The 18,668-nt window shown below is 41.8% G+C and overlaps 1 protein-coding gene across 2 annotated transcripts in view; it reads right to left on the bottom strand.

The window, feature by feature from the left end:
• Positions 1-14,224: 14,224 nt before the first annotated feature.
• The window catches only part of HGF (hepatocyte growth factor), a 127,205-nt gene continuing 122,761 nt past the window's right edge, over positions 14,225-18,668 (bottom strand). For both annotated transcript variants that reach the window (XM_044280125.1, XM_044280126.1), the window contains exons 17-18: positions 17,457-17,602; positions 14,225-15,958 (exon numbers count right to left, since the gene is read on the bottom strand). In XM_044280125.1, coding sequence (XP_044136060.1) covers positions 15,788-15,958; positions 17,457-17,602 — 317 coding nt within the window. In that variant the 3' untranslated portion in view covers positions 14,225-15,787. The remainder of the gene's footprint in view (positions 15,959-17,456; positions 17,603-18,668) is intronic.

The following is an 18,668-nucleotide window of genomic DNA, read 5'->3' as shown; positions in this document are numbered from 1 at the left end:
TCCATACCGGTCACCCAGCGCCTAAATACTAGGCCTCAAATTTATATCCCGCTAAATCTGTCGTTACCGCTGTACTGTTGTGGCTGGGCAAGTTATTTAGTGTCCGTCAAAGCACATTTTTTGTTAAGGGTTGAAATACAATTCCCAATTTAGCAATTTCATAATTTAGTGGTTTCTGCTATATCAGAGCTATTTGAAATCTATCCCTAAATGGGTATATAATATTCAAGGTGCACATAGGGTCATTCAGAATAACTTCACACACACGCTACTGTGCATTTCCAAGTCTAATTCTGTCACTAAATCCATACCGGTCACCCAGCGCCTAAATACTAGGCCTCAAATTTATATCCCGCTAAATCTGTCGTTACCGCTGTACTGTTGTGGCTGGGCAAGTTATTTAGTGTCCGTCAAAGCACATTTTTTGTTCAGGGTTGAAATACAATTCCCAATTTAGCAATTTCATAATTTAGTGGTTTCTGCTATATCAGAGCTATTTGAAATCTATCCCTAAAAGGGTATATAATATTCAAGGTGCACAAAGGGTCATTCAGAATAACTTCACACACACGCTACTGTGCATTTCCAAGTCTAATTCTGTTAGTAAATCCATACCGGTCACCCAGCGCCTAAATACTAGGCGTCAAATTTATATCCCGCTAAATCTGTCGTTACCGCTGTACTGTTGTGGCTGGGCAAGTTATTTAGTGTCCGTCAAAGCACATTTTTTGTTCTGGGTTGAAATACAATTCCAAATTTAGCAATTTCATAATTTAGTGGTTTCTGCTATATCAGAGCTATTTGAAATCTATCCCTAAAAGGGTATATAATATTCAAGGTGCACATAGGGTCATTCAGAATAACTTCACACACACGCTACTGTGCATTTCCAAGTCTAATTCTGTTAGTAAATCCATACCGGTCACCCAGCGCCTAAATACTAGGCCTCAAATTTATATCCCGCTAAATCTGTCGTTACCGCTGTACTGTTGTGGCTGGGCAAGTTATTTAGTGTCCGTCAAAGCACATTTTTTGTTCTGGGTTGAAATACAATTCCCAATTTAGCAATTTCATAATTTAGTGGTTTCTGCTATATCAGAGCTATTTGAAATCTATCCCTAAAAGGGTATATAATATTCAAGGTGCACGTAGGGTAATTCAGAATAACTTCACACACACGCTACTGTGCATTTCCAAGTCTAATTCTGTTAGTAAATCCATACCGGTCACCCAGCGCCTAAATACTAGGCCTCAAATTTATATCGCGCTAAATCTGTCGTTACCGCTGTACTGTTGTGGCTGGGCAAGTTATTTAGTGTCCGTCAAAGCACATTTTTTGTTCTGGGTTGAAATACAATTCCCAATTTAGCAATTTCATAATTTAGTGGTTTCTGCTATATCAGAGCTATTTGAAATCTATCCCTAAAAGGGTATATAATATTCAAGGTGCACATAGGGTCATTCAGAATAACTTCACACACACGCTACTGTGCATTTCCAAGTCTAATTCTGTTAGTAAATCCATACCGGTCACCCAGCACCTAAATACTAGGCCTCAAATTTATATCCCGCTAAATCTGTCGTTACCGCTGTACTGTTGTGGCTGGGCAAGTTATTTAGTGTCCGTCAAAGAACATTTTTTGTTCTGGGTTGAAATACAATTCCCAATTTAGCAATTTCATAATTTAGTGGTTTCTGCTATATCAGAGCTATTTGAAATCTATCCCTAAAAGGGTATATAATATTCAAGGTGCACATAGGGTCATTCAGAATAACTTCACACACACGCTACTGTGCATTTCCAAGTCTAATTCTGTTAGTAAATCCATACCGGTCACCCAGCGCCTAAATACTAGGCCTCAAATTTATATCCCGCTAAATCTGTCGTTACCGCTGTACTGTTGTAGCTGGGCAAGTTATTTAGTGTCCGTCAAAGCACATTTTTTGTTCTGGGTTGAAATACAATTCCCAATTTAGCAATTTCATAATTTAGTGGTTTCTGCTATATCAGAGCTATTTGAAATCTATCCCTAAAAGGGTATATAATATTCAAGGTGCACATAGGGTCATTCAGAATAACTTCACACACACGCTACTGTGCATTTCCAAGTCTAATTCTGTTAGTAAATCCATACCGGTCACCCAGCGCCTAAATACTAGGCCTCAAATTTATATCCCGCTTAATCTGTCATTACCGCTGTACTGTTGTGGCTTGGCAAGTTATTTACTGTCCGTCAAAGCACATTTTTTGTTCTGGGTTGAAATACAATTCCCAATTTAGCAATTTCATAATTTAGTGGTTTCTGCTATGTCAGAGCTATTTGAAATCTATCCCTAAAAGGGTATATAATATTCAAGGTGCACATAGGGTCATTCAGAATAACTTCACACACACGCTACTGTGCATTTCCAAGTCTAATTCTGTCACTAAATCCATACCGGTCACCCAGCGCCTAAATACTAGGCCTCAAATTTATATCCCGCTAAATCTGTCGTTACCGCTGTACTGTTGTGGCTGGGCAAGTTATTTAGTGTCCGTCAAAGCACATTTTTTGTTCTGGGTTGAAATACAATTCCCAACTTAGCAATTTCATAATTTTGTGGTTTCTGCTATATCAGAGCTATTTGAAATCTATCCCTAAAAGGGTATATAATATTCAAGGTGCACATAGGGTCATTCAGAATAACTTCACACACACGCTACTGTGCATTTCCAAGTCTAATTCTGTCAGTAAATCCATACCGGTCACCCAGCGCCTAAATACTAGGCCTCAAATTTATATTCAGCTGAATTTGAATACAATACATTGGGCCAAATAATATTTTTGTTGTTGTGGTGAACAATAACAATGAGGAAAACATCTAGTAAGGGACGCGGACGTGGACATGGTCGTGGTGGTGTTAGTGGACCCTCTGGTGCTGGGAAAGGACGTGGCCGTTCTGCCACATCCACACGTCCTAGTGTACCAACTACCTCAGGTCCCAGTAGCCGCCAGAATTTACAGCGATATATGGTGGGGCCCAATGCCGTTCTAAGGATGGTAAGGCCTGAGCAGGTACAGGCATTAGTCAATTGGGTGGCCGACAGTGGATCCAGCACGTTCACATTATCTCCCACCCAGTCTTCTGCAGAAAGCGCACAGATGGCGCCTGAAAACCAACCCCATCAGTCTGTCACATCACCCCCATGCATATCAGGGAAACTGTCTGAGCCTTAAGTTATGCAGCAGTCTCTTATGCTGTTTGAAGACTCTGCTGGCAGGGTTTCCCAAGGGCATCCACCTAGCCCTTCCCCAGCGGTGGAAGACATAGACTGCACTGACGCACAACCACTTATGTTTCCTGATAATGAGGACATGGGAATACCATCTCAGCATGTCTCTGATGATGACGAAACACAGGTGCCAACTGCTGCGTCTTTCTGCAGTGTGCAGACTGAACAGGAGGTCAGGGATCAAGACTGGGTGGAAGACGATGCAGGGGACGATGAGGTCCTAGACCCCACATGGAATGAAGGTTGTGCCACTGACTTTCACAGTTCGTAGGAAGAGGCAGTGGTGAGACCGAGCCAACAGCGTAGCAAAAGAGGGAGCAGAACACCCGCCGCCAAGAGACTCCGCCTGCTACTGACCGCCGCCATCTTGGACCGAGCACCCCAAAGGCAGCTTCAAGGAGTTCCCTGGCATGGCACTTCTTCAAACAATGTGCTGACGACAAGACCCGAGTGGTTTGCACGCTGTGCCATCAGAGCCTGAAGCGAGGCATTAACGTTCTGAATCTTAGCACAACCTGCATGACCAGGCACCTGCATGCAAAGCATGAACTGCAGTGGAGTAAACACCTTAAAAACAAGGAAGTCACTCAGGCTCCCCCTGCTACCTCTTCTGCTGCTGCCGCCTCGGCCTCTTCTGCTGCTGCCGCCTCGGCCTCTTCTGCTGCTGCCGCCTCGGCCTCTTCCTCCGCCTCTGGAGGAACGTTGGCACCTGCCGCCCAGCAAACAGGGGATGTACCACCAACACCACCACCACCTCCGTCACCAAGCGTCTCAACCATGTCACACGGCAGCGTTCAGCTCTCCATCTCACAAACATTTGAAAGCGTAAATTCCCACCTAGCCACCCTCGATCCCTGGCCCTGAATGCCAGCATTTCTAAACTACTGGCCTATGAAATGCTGTCATTTAGGCTGGTGGACACAGACAGCTTCAAACAGCTCATGTCGCTTGCTGTCCCACAGTATGTTGTTCCCAGCCGCCACTACTTCTCCAAGAGAGCCGTGCCTTCCCTGCACAACCAAGTATCCGATAAAATCAAGTGTGCACTGCGCAACGCCATCTGTAGCAAGGTCCACCTAACCACAGATACGTGGACCAGTAAGCACGGCCAGGGACGCTATATCTCCCTAATTGCACACTGGGTAAATGTAGTGGCAGCTGGGCCCCAGGCGGAGAGCTGTTTGGCGCACGTCCTTCCGCCGCCAAGGATCGCAGGGCAACATTCTTTGCCTCCTGTTGCCACCTCCTCCTTCTCGGCTTCCTCCTCCTCTTCTTCCACCTGCTCATCCAGTCAGCCACACACCTTCACCACCAACTTCAGCACAGCCCGGGGTAAACGTCAGCAGGCCATTCTGAAACTCATATGTTTGGGGGACAGGCCCCACACCGCACAGGAGTTGTGGCAGGGTATAGAACAACAGACCGACGAGTGGTTGCTGCCGGTGAGCCTCAAGCCCGGCCTGGTGGTGTGCGATAATGGGCGAAATCTCGTTGCAGCTCTGGGACTAGCCAGTTTGACGCACATCCCTTGCCTGGCGCATGTGCTGAATTTGGTGGTGCAGAAGTTTATTCACAACTACCCCGACATGTCAGAGCTGCTGCATAAAGTGCGGGCCGTCTGTTCGCGCTTCCGGCGTTCACATCCTGCCGCTGCTCGCCTGTCTGCGCTACAGCGTAACTTCGGCCTTCCCGCTCACCGCCTCATATGCGACGTGCCCACCAGGTGGAACTCCACCTTGCACATGCTGGACAGACTGTGCGAGCAGCAGCAGGTCATAGTGGAGTTTCAGCTGCAGCACGCACGGGTCAGTCGCACTGCGGAACAGCACCACTTCACCACCAATGACTGGGCCTCCATGCGAGACCTGTGTGCCCTGTTGCGCTGTTTCGAGTACTCCACCAACATGGCCAGTGGCGATGACGCCGTTATCAGCGTTACAATACCACTTCTATGTCTCCTTGAGAAAACACCTAGGGCGATGATGGAAGAGGAGGTGGCCCAGGAGGAGGAGGAGGAGGAAGAGGGGTCATTTTTAGCACTTTCAGGCCAGTCTCTTCGAAGTGACTCAGAGGGAGGTTTTTTGCAACAGCAGAGGCCAGGTACAAATGTGGCCAGCCAGGGCCCACTACTGGAGGACGAGGAGGACGATGATGAGGTGGAGGAGGATGAGGATGAAGCATGGTCACAGCGGGGTGGCACCCAACGCAGCTCGGGCCCATCACTGGTGCGTGGCTGGGGGGAAAGGCAGGACGATGACGATACGCCTCCCACAGAGGACAGCTTGTCCTTACCCCTGGGCAGCCTGGCACACATGAGCGACTACATGCTGCAGTGCCTGCGCAACGACAGCAGAGTTGCCCACATTTTAACGTGTGCGGACTACTGGGTTGCCACCCTGCCGGATCCACGCTACAAAGACAATGTGCCCAAGGTCGCCAAGGCAGCTGTGTCACGGCCAGCTCCTCTGAGGGCAGGGTTAGCATGGCAGAGATGTGGAAAACTTTTGTCAACACGCCACAGATAACTGCACCACCACCTGATACGCAACGTGTTAGCAAGAGGCAACATTTCACTAACATGGTGGAACAGTACTTGTGCACACCCCTCCACGTACTGACTGATGGTTCGGCCCCATTCAACTTCTGGGTCTCTAAATTGTCCACGTGGCCAGAGCTAGCCTTTTATGCCTTGGAGGTGCTGGCCTGCCCGGCGGCCAGCGTTTTGTCTGAACGTGAATTCAGCACGGCAGGGGGCGTCATTACAGACAAACGCAGCCGCCTGTCTACAGCCAATGTGGACAAGCTGACGTTCATAAAAATTAACCAGGCATGGATCCCACAGGACCTGTCCGTCCCTTGTCCAGATTAGACATTAACTACCTCCCCTTAACCATATATTATTGGACTCCAGGACACTTCCTCATTCAATCCTATTTTTATTTTCATTTGACCATTATATGGCGAGGCTACCCAAAGTTGAATGAACCTCTCCTCTGTCTGGGTGCCGGGGCCTAAATATATGCCAATGGACTGTTCCAATGTTGGGTGACGTGAAGCCTGATTCTCTGCTATGACATGCAGACTAATTCTCTGCTGACATGAAGCCAGATCCTCTGTTACGGGACCTCTCTCCTCTGCCTGTGTGCTGGGCCTAAATATATGCCAATGGACTGTTGCAGTGGTGGCTGACGTGAAGCCTGATTCTCTGCTATGACATGCAGACTAATTCTCTGCTGACATAAAGCCAGATTGTCTGTTACGGGACCTCTCTCCTCTGCCTGGGTGCTGGGCCTAAATTTATGAAAATGGCCTGTTGCAGTGGTGGGTGACGTGAAGCTTGATTCTCTGCTATGACATGAAGACTGATTCTCTGCTGACATGATGCCAGATTGTCTGTTACGGGAGCTCTCTCCTCTGCCTGGGTGCTGGGCCTAAATTTATGACAATGGACTGTTGCAGTGGTGGCTGACGTGAAGCCTGATTCTCTGCTATGATATGAAGACTGATTCTCTGCTGACATGAAGCCAGATTGTCTGTTACGGAACCTCTCTCCTCTGCCTGGGTGCTGGGCCTAAATATCTGACAATGGACTGTTGCAGTGGTGGCTGACGTGAAGCCTGATTTTCTGCTATGACATGCAGACTGATTCTCTGCTGACATGAAGCCAGATCCTCTGTTACGGGACCTCTCTCCTCTGCCTGGGTGCTGAGCCTAAATATCTGACAATGGACTGTTGCAGTGGTGGCTGACGTGAAGCCTGATTCTCTGCTATGACATGCAGACTGATTCTCTGCTGACATGAAGCCAGATCCTCTGTTACGGGACCTCTCTCCTCTGCATGTGTGCTGGGCCTAAATATATGCCAATGGACTGTTGCAGTGGTGGCTGACGTGAAGCCTGATTCTCTGCTATGACATGCAGACTAATTCTCCGCTGACATAAAGCCAGATTGTCTGTTACGGGACCTCTCTCCTCTGCCTGGGTGCTGGGCCTAAATTTATAAAAATGGACTGTTGCAGTGGTGGGTGACGTGAAGCCTGATTCTCTGCTATGACATGAAGACTGATTCTCTGCTGACATGAAACCAGATTGTCTGTTACGGGACCTCTCTCCTCTGCCTGGGTGCTGGGCCTAAATATCTGACAATGGACTGTTGCAGTGGTGGCTGACGTGAAGCCTGATTTTCTGCTATGACATGCAGACTGATTCTCTGCTGACATGAAGCCAGATCCTCTGTTACGGGACCTCTCTCCTCTGCCTGGGTGCTGGGCCTAAATATCTGACAATGGACTGTTGCAGTGGTGGCTGACGTGAAGCCTGATTCTCTGCTATGACATGCAGACTGATTCTCTGCTGACATGAAGACAGATCCTCTGTTACGGGACCTCTCTCCTCTGCCTGGGTGCTGGGCCTAAATTTATGACAATGGACTGTTGCAGTGGTGGCTGACGTGAAGCCTGATTCTCTGCTATGACATGCAGACTGATTCTCTGCTGACATGAAGACAGATTCTCTGTTACGGGACCTCTCTCCTCTGCCTGGGTGCCGGGGCCTAAATATCTGAGAATGGACTGTTCCAGTGGTGGGTGACGTGAAGCCAGATTCTCTGCTATGGGACCTCTGTCCAATTGATTTTGGTTAATTTTTATTTATTTAATTTTTATTTTAATTCATTTCCCTATCCAATTTTGTTTGCAGGGGATTTACCTACATGTTGCTGCCTTTTGCAGTCCTCTAGCCCTTTCCTGGGCTGTTTTACAGCCTTTTTAGTGCCGAAAAGTTCGGGTCCCCATTGACTTCAATGGGGTTCGGGTTCGGGATGAAGTTCGGATCGGGTTCGGATCCCGAACCCAAACATTTCCGGGAAGTTCGGCCGAACTTCTCGAACCCGAACATCCAGGTGTTCGCTCAACTCTACTCATATTTAATTTTTTTAGTGAATTGCTATGCAGCTATATAGTGTGGTAGTTAAAGCTCTTGGCTGGTATGCAGAAGCTGTTCAAAGAGTTCAAATCCTATCATAAGCTTTTTCAGAAATAGAGGCTATACTTAATATATATATATATATATATATATAGATAGATAGATAATTAGGCATATGGGAGCTAATTGGGCACATGGGAGCTAATAAGAGACATTATGTGGGCTAAAAAGGCATAATGGCTTATGATGGGGGCTAATGAGGCATAATGGGGGCTAATGAGGCATAATGGGGGCTAATAAGAGGAATAATGGGGGCTAATGAGGCATAAGGGCTTATAATGGGGGCTAATGAGGCATAAGGGCTTATAATGGGGGCTAATGAGGCATAAGGGCTTATAATGGGGGCTACTGAGGCATAAGGGCTGATATGGGGGTGATAAGAGGCATAATGGGGGCTAATAAATTGAATAATGGGGGCTAATGAGGCATAAGGGCTTATATGAGAGGCATAATGAGGGCTAATGAGAGGCATAATGTGTCATCCACAGATGCCCCCATAACAGTGTGTCTTCCACAGATCCACCATAACAGTGCGCCTGCGCACTGACGAGAGACAGAAAGAAGGGGAAAGAATCCAAAGAAGCAAGCAGAGGACGGCACAGCAGACAACTGAATAGCTTCTTTTGTAAGTAAATTGCTTAATTATAAAGGTATCCCTGCATACCGCAATCCTCTCGTATTTTGTAATCTTATTTATATATACTTATTTTGTTTTTGCCCCCCCATTTTTGACTGTGGTATCTTTGTGCCCCCCCTATATATTGTTCCTAGAGTCGCCACTGTGGCCCGCTGCTTACTTACGGGCGGTTTTAGGGGGCAGTCCTAGGGGTGGGTATGGGCGTGGCCAGGGGAGGGGGGGCGAGTTCCACCACCTTTTCTCTGAGAAAAAAAGCCCTGAGATGTTGTATTATCATTTAAAAATAAAGAGAGAAAACTGAGTAAGGTATTGATGGTGGTGGGGGGGGGGGGGGGTGGATAAGAGAAAGGGGGGGGGGGTGAAATTGCAGTAGGATTTACCATCAAGTCCGGAATACATAACGTCTGGGGAGCTCATTCCACCGTAGACTAATTTTTAGAGTTACTAAGTTGTATTGTTTTAAAGCCTCTAAATTCCACCCATGGATTCCAGGTCTTCTGAAAAGCTGGGGTACATCTAGTTTCCCAACTAGCTATCTGCTCCATTCTATAAATATCATTGCATTTATTATACCACATGGCCAGAGTAGGAGGTGAGTCACATCTCCATTTAGAAGCAATGAGTATCCTTGCTGAAGCCAACAATGAAGTCATCAATTATTTTTGCATGTCTATGGAGTGGTATCGGATCCATCAGGTTCAGTAGGCAAAGTTGTGGTGTAGGGTGAATTTTAGACTTACAAATCTCACTTATTGTCTTCCAAAAAGGAGGTATATAGATACATTGCCACCATATGTGTATATGTGTTCCAGGTTCCTGTTTACAACGCCAGCACAGGTTACTAACATCTGAGTATATTTTGTGTAAGACCTCTGGGGTGTAGTACCACCTTGTAAGAATCTTGTAGGCGAACACAGGTGGAGATCTTTGGGATAAGTGCAAGACATTTATTATGGGAAGTGTGTGTCAGTGTGAGCTGTAAGTTACTCTCCCATTTTTTCATAAACGACAAACTCTCTGGCTTATTATGTTGAAGTATTTCAGCATATATAGTAGTTATCTTTTTAGTAGGTTCTTTCAAATGTAGTACTCTAGTTTCAAAATGAGTCAGAGTTGTAGTATTTACTGGAAGTAATGATTTAAGGTAGGTTTTACTATGTGTCAAATGGAGGTAGGACAGGGAAGGTAATTGAATGGATTGCTCCCAGTTTTCTAGCATGTAACCCTGCGAGTCTAGCAAATCAATGATTGGGAAGGTGAGACGTCTGAGAGATCTCGGGAGGGTCTGAAGGAATTGAGGTGACACATCCCACAATATATCTCTTAATTGTAAAAGAGGAGATAGTGGGGTAGAGATCAGAAAGTGTTTAAGGTTGTGTTTCCATATATGGACCGTGTTTATTGTTAGGGATTTAAAAAGTTTTGTATGGGACGTATGTTTGTCCGATAAAAGGAGGGACCTTAGTGGGATGCAGTTAATTGCTTGTTCAACTTGTATGTCTAGACGGGATTCTGAGTGGCGAAGCCATTCTAAACACCGTACTCCTTGAATAGCTAAGTAATAACTGTATATCCGGCAATCCCATCCCACCCTGCCTAAAATCATTTTTGAGGCCTAGGCTCATGCTCATGTCTTTATAGTCTAGGTTCTCATCTGATGAGGTCTTTTTGTGGCAGGTGGCCTCACACAAAGTGATGACAATGTGTGCTAAGAAATACAAATTTATATATTTCAATGTCAAAATAATCTAAGTTTCCACCAAAAATTGTGTAAATCTTAGCACTTAAAATAATGACTTGCTGTATCTTTTGTGTTTTTTTTTTTTGTTTTTTTTCTAAATAAATGTATTACACATGCCACTGTACTTGGCAGTGGAAGGATTTCTTTCTATAAAATTCCATTGCACGTTGTGTGATTCCATGCTGTGGAATGCAGACTTCGAGCAGTGCTGAACCAGGAGCTACTAAATGAATGCCATGATGCAGATTACTCTATTTTTATTTGAATAGTTAAGCTACAGACTATACGTTCTGCATATGATTTCTTTTATACTCATTAGGGTTTTAAATTAAGTTCAGGAACTGAGAAATATGTATGAATCTCCCAACCTCACTTTTTTACCATTGCCCATAAATCCGTAATTCAATAACAAATTCTAATTGCATGATATTTAGCATCTCAGACTCCAATTAAGTTCTTCAGAGAATGCACGCATAAACACATAATTCAAACCATTCTTCTGAACAAGTAAAAGGAAACAGTACATAAGAGGTGTGCCAGTGTTACCAGGACTGGTTCAACACAAACACAGCAATATGTGCTATGGGAAGTTAGAAAAAAAAATCACTATGGGATATCTGGGTTAGTTTAGTGGAAAATATGTTGTAAATATAGATCATTAGGATGCATGCTTTTGTATATCCAATGAAACTCACAATGCTATAATATACAGTACTAGACTATTCTCAATATACTGTATTACACGTGTTATAACACTCTTATTCATACATGTATGCTTAAAAATACATATCCCCTAACAGTATATGTTCAACTGATTTAAAGAGGAATAGAAGGTCTAACTTAGGAACTCTCTATTGTCTAAAGCAGAGGACTCCAAAATGTACACCAGTAATAAGAGAGATTTGCATCCAAGGAATCCTGAAAATACTGATGAACTGAAACTAACGTTATTTGTAGCTACCAAAATGTTTGGTGAACGTGATTGACGGTGGAATCTGCATGTTATTAAATTCAAAGGTTCACTTACTTTTTCTCCCTGCACTGTGAATGTTTACTATATGTGCTCAATAACAGAAATGAATGGCACAACTACTGATTAGGGATAAGTGAACTTGTGTTTTACAAGTTCGGGGTTTAGATTCAGGATTTATTACAATTCCGATATGGATTTCATTACCACAGGCCATAAAGGAATTTTATGATGGAATGCATAATGGAAAGCCTATCAGCGGAATCCATTTTGCATTCCGTCATAATAGAAGTATATGGGCCGCATAACGGATCCATGTGGTTTCCATTATGCAGAAAAGGACGGATCCGTTATGTGGCCCATAACCTCTGCTCATTTTGCCTAAGAAGCAATGATTAGGAAAAATAAAATTGCTGCCATCCTATTAATACACACAAAACCTGTCCTAATCACACAGGAGGACAAGCTACTTCAGAGTACTGAGGTAAAGAGCTGCCTCATCCTCCTCTCTGCTCTGCTTGTCAGGGACTATGACACTGAATATAGCTGGTAACAACTTTAGCTGAAACTCTTTAGGAATGAAGTACAGAGAGGATGGACAGGACAGACCATGATGATGTGGTAATAGAGACTGCTTACAAGTGCTGCTGCTCATTAGCCACATCCTCACCTCCTCTCTGTACTTCATGTCTCCTCATGAACTCCATTCCTACAGAGATTCAGATGAATATCCTTTACTATACTCTGACAAGTAGGAGAGGAGGATGAGGCAACTCTTTACATCAGTGTTGTGAAGTTAATTGTCCTCCTGTGTGATTAGGACAGGTTTTGTGCGTACTAAGAGGATGGTGGCCATTTACAGAGAACCCCTTTAAGACTTTACAATGAGCTTGAGGAACACTTTATCCAATGCCCTCTAATGTGTTTTGTTTTCTGTGCTAAAGAGATGGAGGGAAAAGTTTGCTTCCTCCACAACCAATTATACAATCTTCCAGCAGTGAGATTCCAGAAAACCAGCTGAGGTGGGCCTACAATAAACATTAGTATTATCTAAACTGTGAAGCCCCCTTTAACCTTAAATATGTAGTTGAATAGATCAAAATAAACAATTCAATAATTCATAATACACTTTTTATTAAAATATTGTTTTAATGTAAAAGATAAAGATTACAAAAATACAAATATTATTATTCCAAATATTAAGAGATTGTACATTTTTACACCATTTACATGATAAAAAAACTCTTGCCACAGGAATACCAATGAAGTAAAAAAAAAAATGTATTCAACAGTCTAAACAGAAAATAATTTGCAAAATGTTAACACTTTAAAATATTGGTACCATTGGTACAAACATATAACATCCACGGGAATATAATGACACTTTTAGTCACTACTTTTTATTTAATCTGTTCCTAATGTTCAAATATGAGAATATGTGACACAAAAGGCAACCTGAAGCAAAATATGGTTTTACAAGCATCCTGATTTCTGACCAAATAAGCATACAATATAAGAAGTTATGTATGCTCACATTTGAATTAAATGTAGACAACCATAAGTTATATCCAGGTTTAATAATTGTGACCATTGTCCTCATTTGTATTTTCATGGAATTGGCATGGATACTTTGATTATTTGTATCATGTACTGACAAGATTTTGATGATAGCAGCAAAACAATGTGTAGAACACATGGTGCTGTCCAATACATGTAATTGCAAATTCACAATACACATTACATTTTTTTCTATAAAGATTATGTACATTTTTACATATATCATTACTACACAGATGATATCTACCAATAGATGACACTCTCTTGCATAGCAGGAGAGGTCAAATTAAATATTTAGCTATTTTGGCTATATACATAATACTGCCATGAAGTTAATTACTGAACTAAATTTAGTTTTAATATAAAATAGTTTAAAAATATTCAACGTATGTTTAAAGTGTTATTATAGTTTAACTCTGCTACTGTGTATTTTATATGAATAAATGTTGACAGATTACGTATGGAAGTTTATTTGTATACTAAATTCCAGTGGTCTTAGTGTTATGCTCTTGGGTAAAATTGTATGTTTATTTTAATTACAATGGTTTTATACTTTGTTCTATAAATATGTTCTTGTGGAAAGGCAGCAAACAGTATATAATGTAAGAAAAGCAATACATACCATAGTTGATTTTCTTTTAGACACATTATATACAATATTGGTATCTTACAGCAAGACTCCATACAAACATACACTATGTCACACAGGAATTATTGTAATTGTTAAAGGGTTTTCCATGACTTACTATACTGTTTGTATTTTGCTATGGTTTATAAAATATATTTCTTGATTTATCTTTATAGCTGAAACCTTCTGAAGAAACATATCTTTAAAATATAATGTTCTATCTGCATCTGCTACTAGATTAATCCTCAACCAGTGGCTCTGGTTTGTTAAACTAGCGTAATCTTCTGTAGTAGTACTCACTATCAAAGCGGCGGGCAGGCCGGCAGCGTAAGGTCACTCACTCATTCATGCGCCTCCTGCTCCATTCATGAAGTGGGAGGAGCCTAAATGAGTGAGTGAGGTTACGCTGCCGGCCTGCCTGCCGCTTTGATAGTCAGTAGTGAGTACTACTACAGAAGATTACGCTAGTTTAACAAACCAGAGCCACTGGTTAAGGATTGAATAAACAGACTTTAAATGTAAAGACTGCTGTGAGCGGGGAATGGTGTAATGGAGTACTGTGACTGCATCGGGTCCCGCTGCGAGTGCAACAGCAGTTGCCGGCCTCCGGCTCCTCCAACCACCCAGCTTACTGATACATCGCAGGCCACGCTATTCAGCATAGCAGTCAGTCATGTATCAGTGTCAGCCGTATAAAAATGCACCATTCGCTTTATAAGACACACTGCAATTTCCCCCCCACTTTTGGGGGGGAAAAGTGCGTCTTATAAAGCAAAAAAATACGGTAAGTATGAATTGCCCAGTAGTGATCAAAATCAGAAGGACCTGTTTAGAAATCTTGAAGAAATTTCATTAGTTTTCAACTTATTTCCCAACTCTCAGGTCAACTGACTGGTAGGAAAATTCACTAGCATGTATACCCACCGGGGTATTTGATACGTTTAATCCAAGATGCCATGACATTTTTGAGAGAAAAAATCATTGATTTTAACATACAGTTACTAAATTTAGGAATTATCATAAACCACCATGCTAAAAGCCATAAATGGGGTGGACCATTTACCGTACAGTATAAGTATTACTATATAACTATTACCTTCCATTCATTTTTCCGCCTGCTCGCCGCCGACACAGGTGAAATATACACTTGTATACAAACAAGCTGTACCATTGAAGTGAATGGGATGGTTTCTAGTAATCACACTTGTTCATTGCTTCAATGTCGATGGAGATCAGGTAAACAATGAAGGGAAGGCTGCGGTCTTTCCTTCAACCAGCTCACCAGTGGAGGTGCCAGGTGTCAGACCCACGCAGATCTGATATTGATCAATAAAAATTATATATATATATGTATATATATATATATATATAGATATATATATATATATATATAAAGAGAGAGAGAGAGAAAGAGTGGGTTATTTCAAGAATATAACCCAATGTCATTGTTAACTCTTTCTTATTGAACTTTAGTCCTAAAATATAATTACTAGAGATAGTTGTGAGCTGTGCATATTTCTCAGGTCAATTCCATCTATTATAACTGCCACTCAGTAACGAAGGTTGCCAACAGGCTGCAGCAAAAGTCTCCAAGTAGATGATGGGGTTTTCAGAATTGTGCCATGTAGGTAAGTGTAATTTTGAGGGTGAGTAGACCGCCTGGAGTATCATTTTGAGTTGCATAGAACAATCTACTACTGTAGCGGATATAATGTGTCTGCTACTGGAGTAAAAATAATTAAAGGAATGTCACCTAGTGTTACATATTAGGCCATTCAGTAAAACTATCCATCAGAGCAGCATGAAAGTCTGTGTAACTATTTTACTTCCTACTGTACATATAAAAGGTTGTTCAAGTATACTCAGGAAATTTGTCACCACGTCAATCAAACATCTCAGCATTAAGAGAACATGACAATAAATTAATGGTAAAGAACAACAAGCACAACTTGATTATCAAGTAAAGCTTAGAGAATCACAATTATTTGCATCATAATCTATGGAGATTTGTAAGTTAAGATAATCTTGTGTATCCATTTTGCATAGTAAGCCACTCTGACAAAGATGACTGGTCTGTTTTGGGAAGCACAACCACGTCCTGGTATAATTACGCCTTGTACCATATCTGTCTTGTTTTCCGCACAGACAAGGGGACCACCATAATCACGCTAGAGAAAGAAAAAAACATAAGATATGCAAATGAATATAACAAGCTTTGAAGTAATACATTTATTTTATATGTTCTTTCAAATATTTACTAAAATACTAAATAAAGAGTTATTCGTTCAATATTTAAAGCATCCCTGTACTTTGAAAAAAAAATTGATGAGTGACATATCAAAGGTTTGGATTGGTGAGAGTCCAAATTCTGAACCCCAACCAATCGCTAGAACAAAGGGAGAGAAGCACACACATAAAGGGCTCCCTCTCTACTGGAGGCAGCATCAAGATGGACCCATACAATTTCAATTGAGCCCATCTCCTAAGTTGCACGAATGTGTCCACCCTAAATTTGCCTCTACATTGGTTAAGGACTCTAATTTCTTTTAAAACCAATTTAATATATTTTGACAACGTACTTGCCAAATCCTTGACAGGCTACAACTCACAATATGACCAGTGGGTGGCCACACATAGGCACATATAGGATAGACATAAGTGAAAGCTGGTTATCTCCTGACACCCACATCCATCAGGACATCCCAAGAGGAAGGTAAGGAAGGACACATCTGTAAACCTAGCACTGGTTAAAATGGACTGCCTACTTAAGACAGGCTCCTGTTATGTATTAGGTCATGTTTAGCTAAAAGAGGAAGCCTATATTCAGTGTATCTGTTGTGAAGAATCAAAGATATCCACTGAGATGGACAAACCAATGGGAGTCCTGTCATACCCTATATTCATTTAAACAAGCCTGTAGCTAAAATGTCCGCTCACAAAACTGTTCCCAAAAACTGATTCTCAGAATAAATTTTGAAGGTGGAGGCCCCTGCACATTCAGCTTGGGCTAGAAGAACATAAACAATAGGTTGTCCTGGCTTCCCTGATTTATAAGACTACTACAAAGCAACGGTTGTGGACCAACTCCCAACTTTTTCTTCCATATGTTAAAGATACAGCTGCATTTTCTCGTTTGTGATCTTTTTAGTAAAATTTCTTTCAAGGTTCCTGGAAACTTGATTTTCCTGATCGTTAATCGTCCTAGATCATTTTTCTCACATTCTATGAACAGTTATATGCATATCCCTAGGTTTAATTTGGTTTTTCTCTTTTCTGTTTATGAACTAATGTTATTTTTATCTAAAAAAAATGACAGAATAAGATTCTGATACTGTTCGTGATTATATTAATGTTAGAACTTGTTCCATGGATTTCCATCTGCTGCTAGTATCACCCATCCTTGTTTGCTTCTACTCTTCCAGCATTTTTCATCTTCAGATAAAGTATGGAGTTGTTTTAATTCTTTAAAGCTTAACATTCTTCATTTTCCCTTACTTATCATTCTGCTTTCCAGTTTTTGATTTATAGAAATGTGGCTTTTAAAATGATTATACAGACAAAGCATTAAAATGATACAAGAATGAAAACATCTGCTTGTCTGAACATCAAGGATGATCAAATATAGTACACTTGATTAGTCTAAATTAATCTTGCTCGTTGCCTTACCTCGCAGGGTGCAATGTTGGCAGTTTCATTAATAGCACAAATTTCAGATTCATTGACTGTAATCCTCCCCTTGTGATATTCGTTACATTTTTCATTTCCTACAATAACCATTTTTCCATGATGAAGCTGGCCGTCATAATTGTTTGCTAGAAAATAACAACTTTAATTACAATTATGCATACAATATGCACAAAACACCAATTGCTTCTGTAATTTTTATGCTTATACCTAAGAAATCTGATGGTTAGAAAAACATTGCATAATCTCTCAGTGAAAAAAAAGCCTGGACCTGTTTAACTTTATTTTCTAAATCTATATATATTGCCAAAAATTCGCCGAAACCAGTCTATGTGATTAACACAGAAACAGCATTTTTTTTGAAGGGTTCCCTAATATTCAAGTGAGCGCATGGGGTACTGCTGCTAGCATTGCCAGCGATTAGCTGTAATTACTTCTGTTGAGGAGACTGGCAGACAGTGTTTAATTGCAATGCAGAGCTATGACTAGTAAATGTAGCATTGTAAAGTAGTTCCATTTAAAAACAATGGACAGACCATTTAATGCATGCAGATCCCTCTATAGTGGGGGAAGTTCTTTTATAGCCACCCTCTCTTCTCTGGCTAATAGTAGTAAGCTCTAAAGGTGGGATTCTCCTTTACTAGCCAAGATTTATAATACAGAGTATATTAAAAATATACTTATCAACCAATCAGATTCCACCTTCCATTTTCCAGAGGAGTTCTGAAAAATGAAAGTTGGAATCTGACTGGTTGCTATGGGTAACTAAGCCAGTTTTCCCTTTAAACAGGTTTTGATAACCCCCCCCCCCAACCCCCTAGCCCCCCCCCCCACTATCTAAAACATACAAATCCTTTGAGGACAAAATTCCAATTAGTTACATTCTATTCTGTCAAATATTTATTTAAAAAATCATGTAAAATGCTGAATTGAGGCACATACATGCAATAACTTTTGAAAATTTGCCACTTACTGATAAATATTTATTACAGCTTCAGCCATATGTTCCCCAATGAGCAATGTCATCTTTTTTTTTTTTTTTCACGGTCTGACCCCTATAATTGCTGTGCTCTTGTGCCAATATAGACACTGATGGAGTGACATGTGGCCAGACTTGCACAAGGTACTTTGTAATGTTTTGTGATTGTCCATATTGCTTCCTTGGCTGGCTTGATTCATTTTTCCATCACATTA

This window comes from Bufo gargarizans, chromosome 2 (genome assembly GCF_014858855.1).
Source record: "Bufo gargarizans isolate SCDJY-AF-19 chromosome 2, ASM1485885v1, whole genome shotgun sequence".
NCBI lineage: Eukaryota > Metazoa > Chordata > Amphibia > Anura > Bufonidae > Bufo > Bufo gargarizans.
Note: the sequence above shows the minus strand (reverse complement) of the source record. Positions and strands in the feature narration are given on the sequence as shown.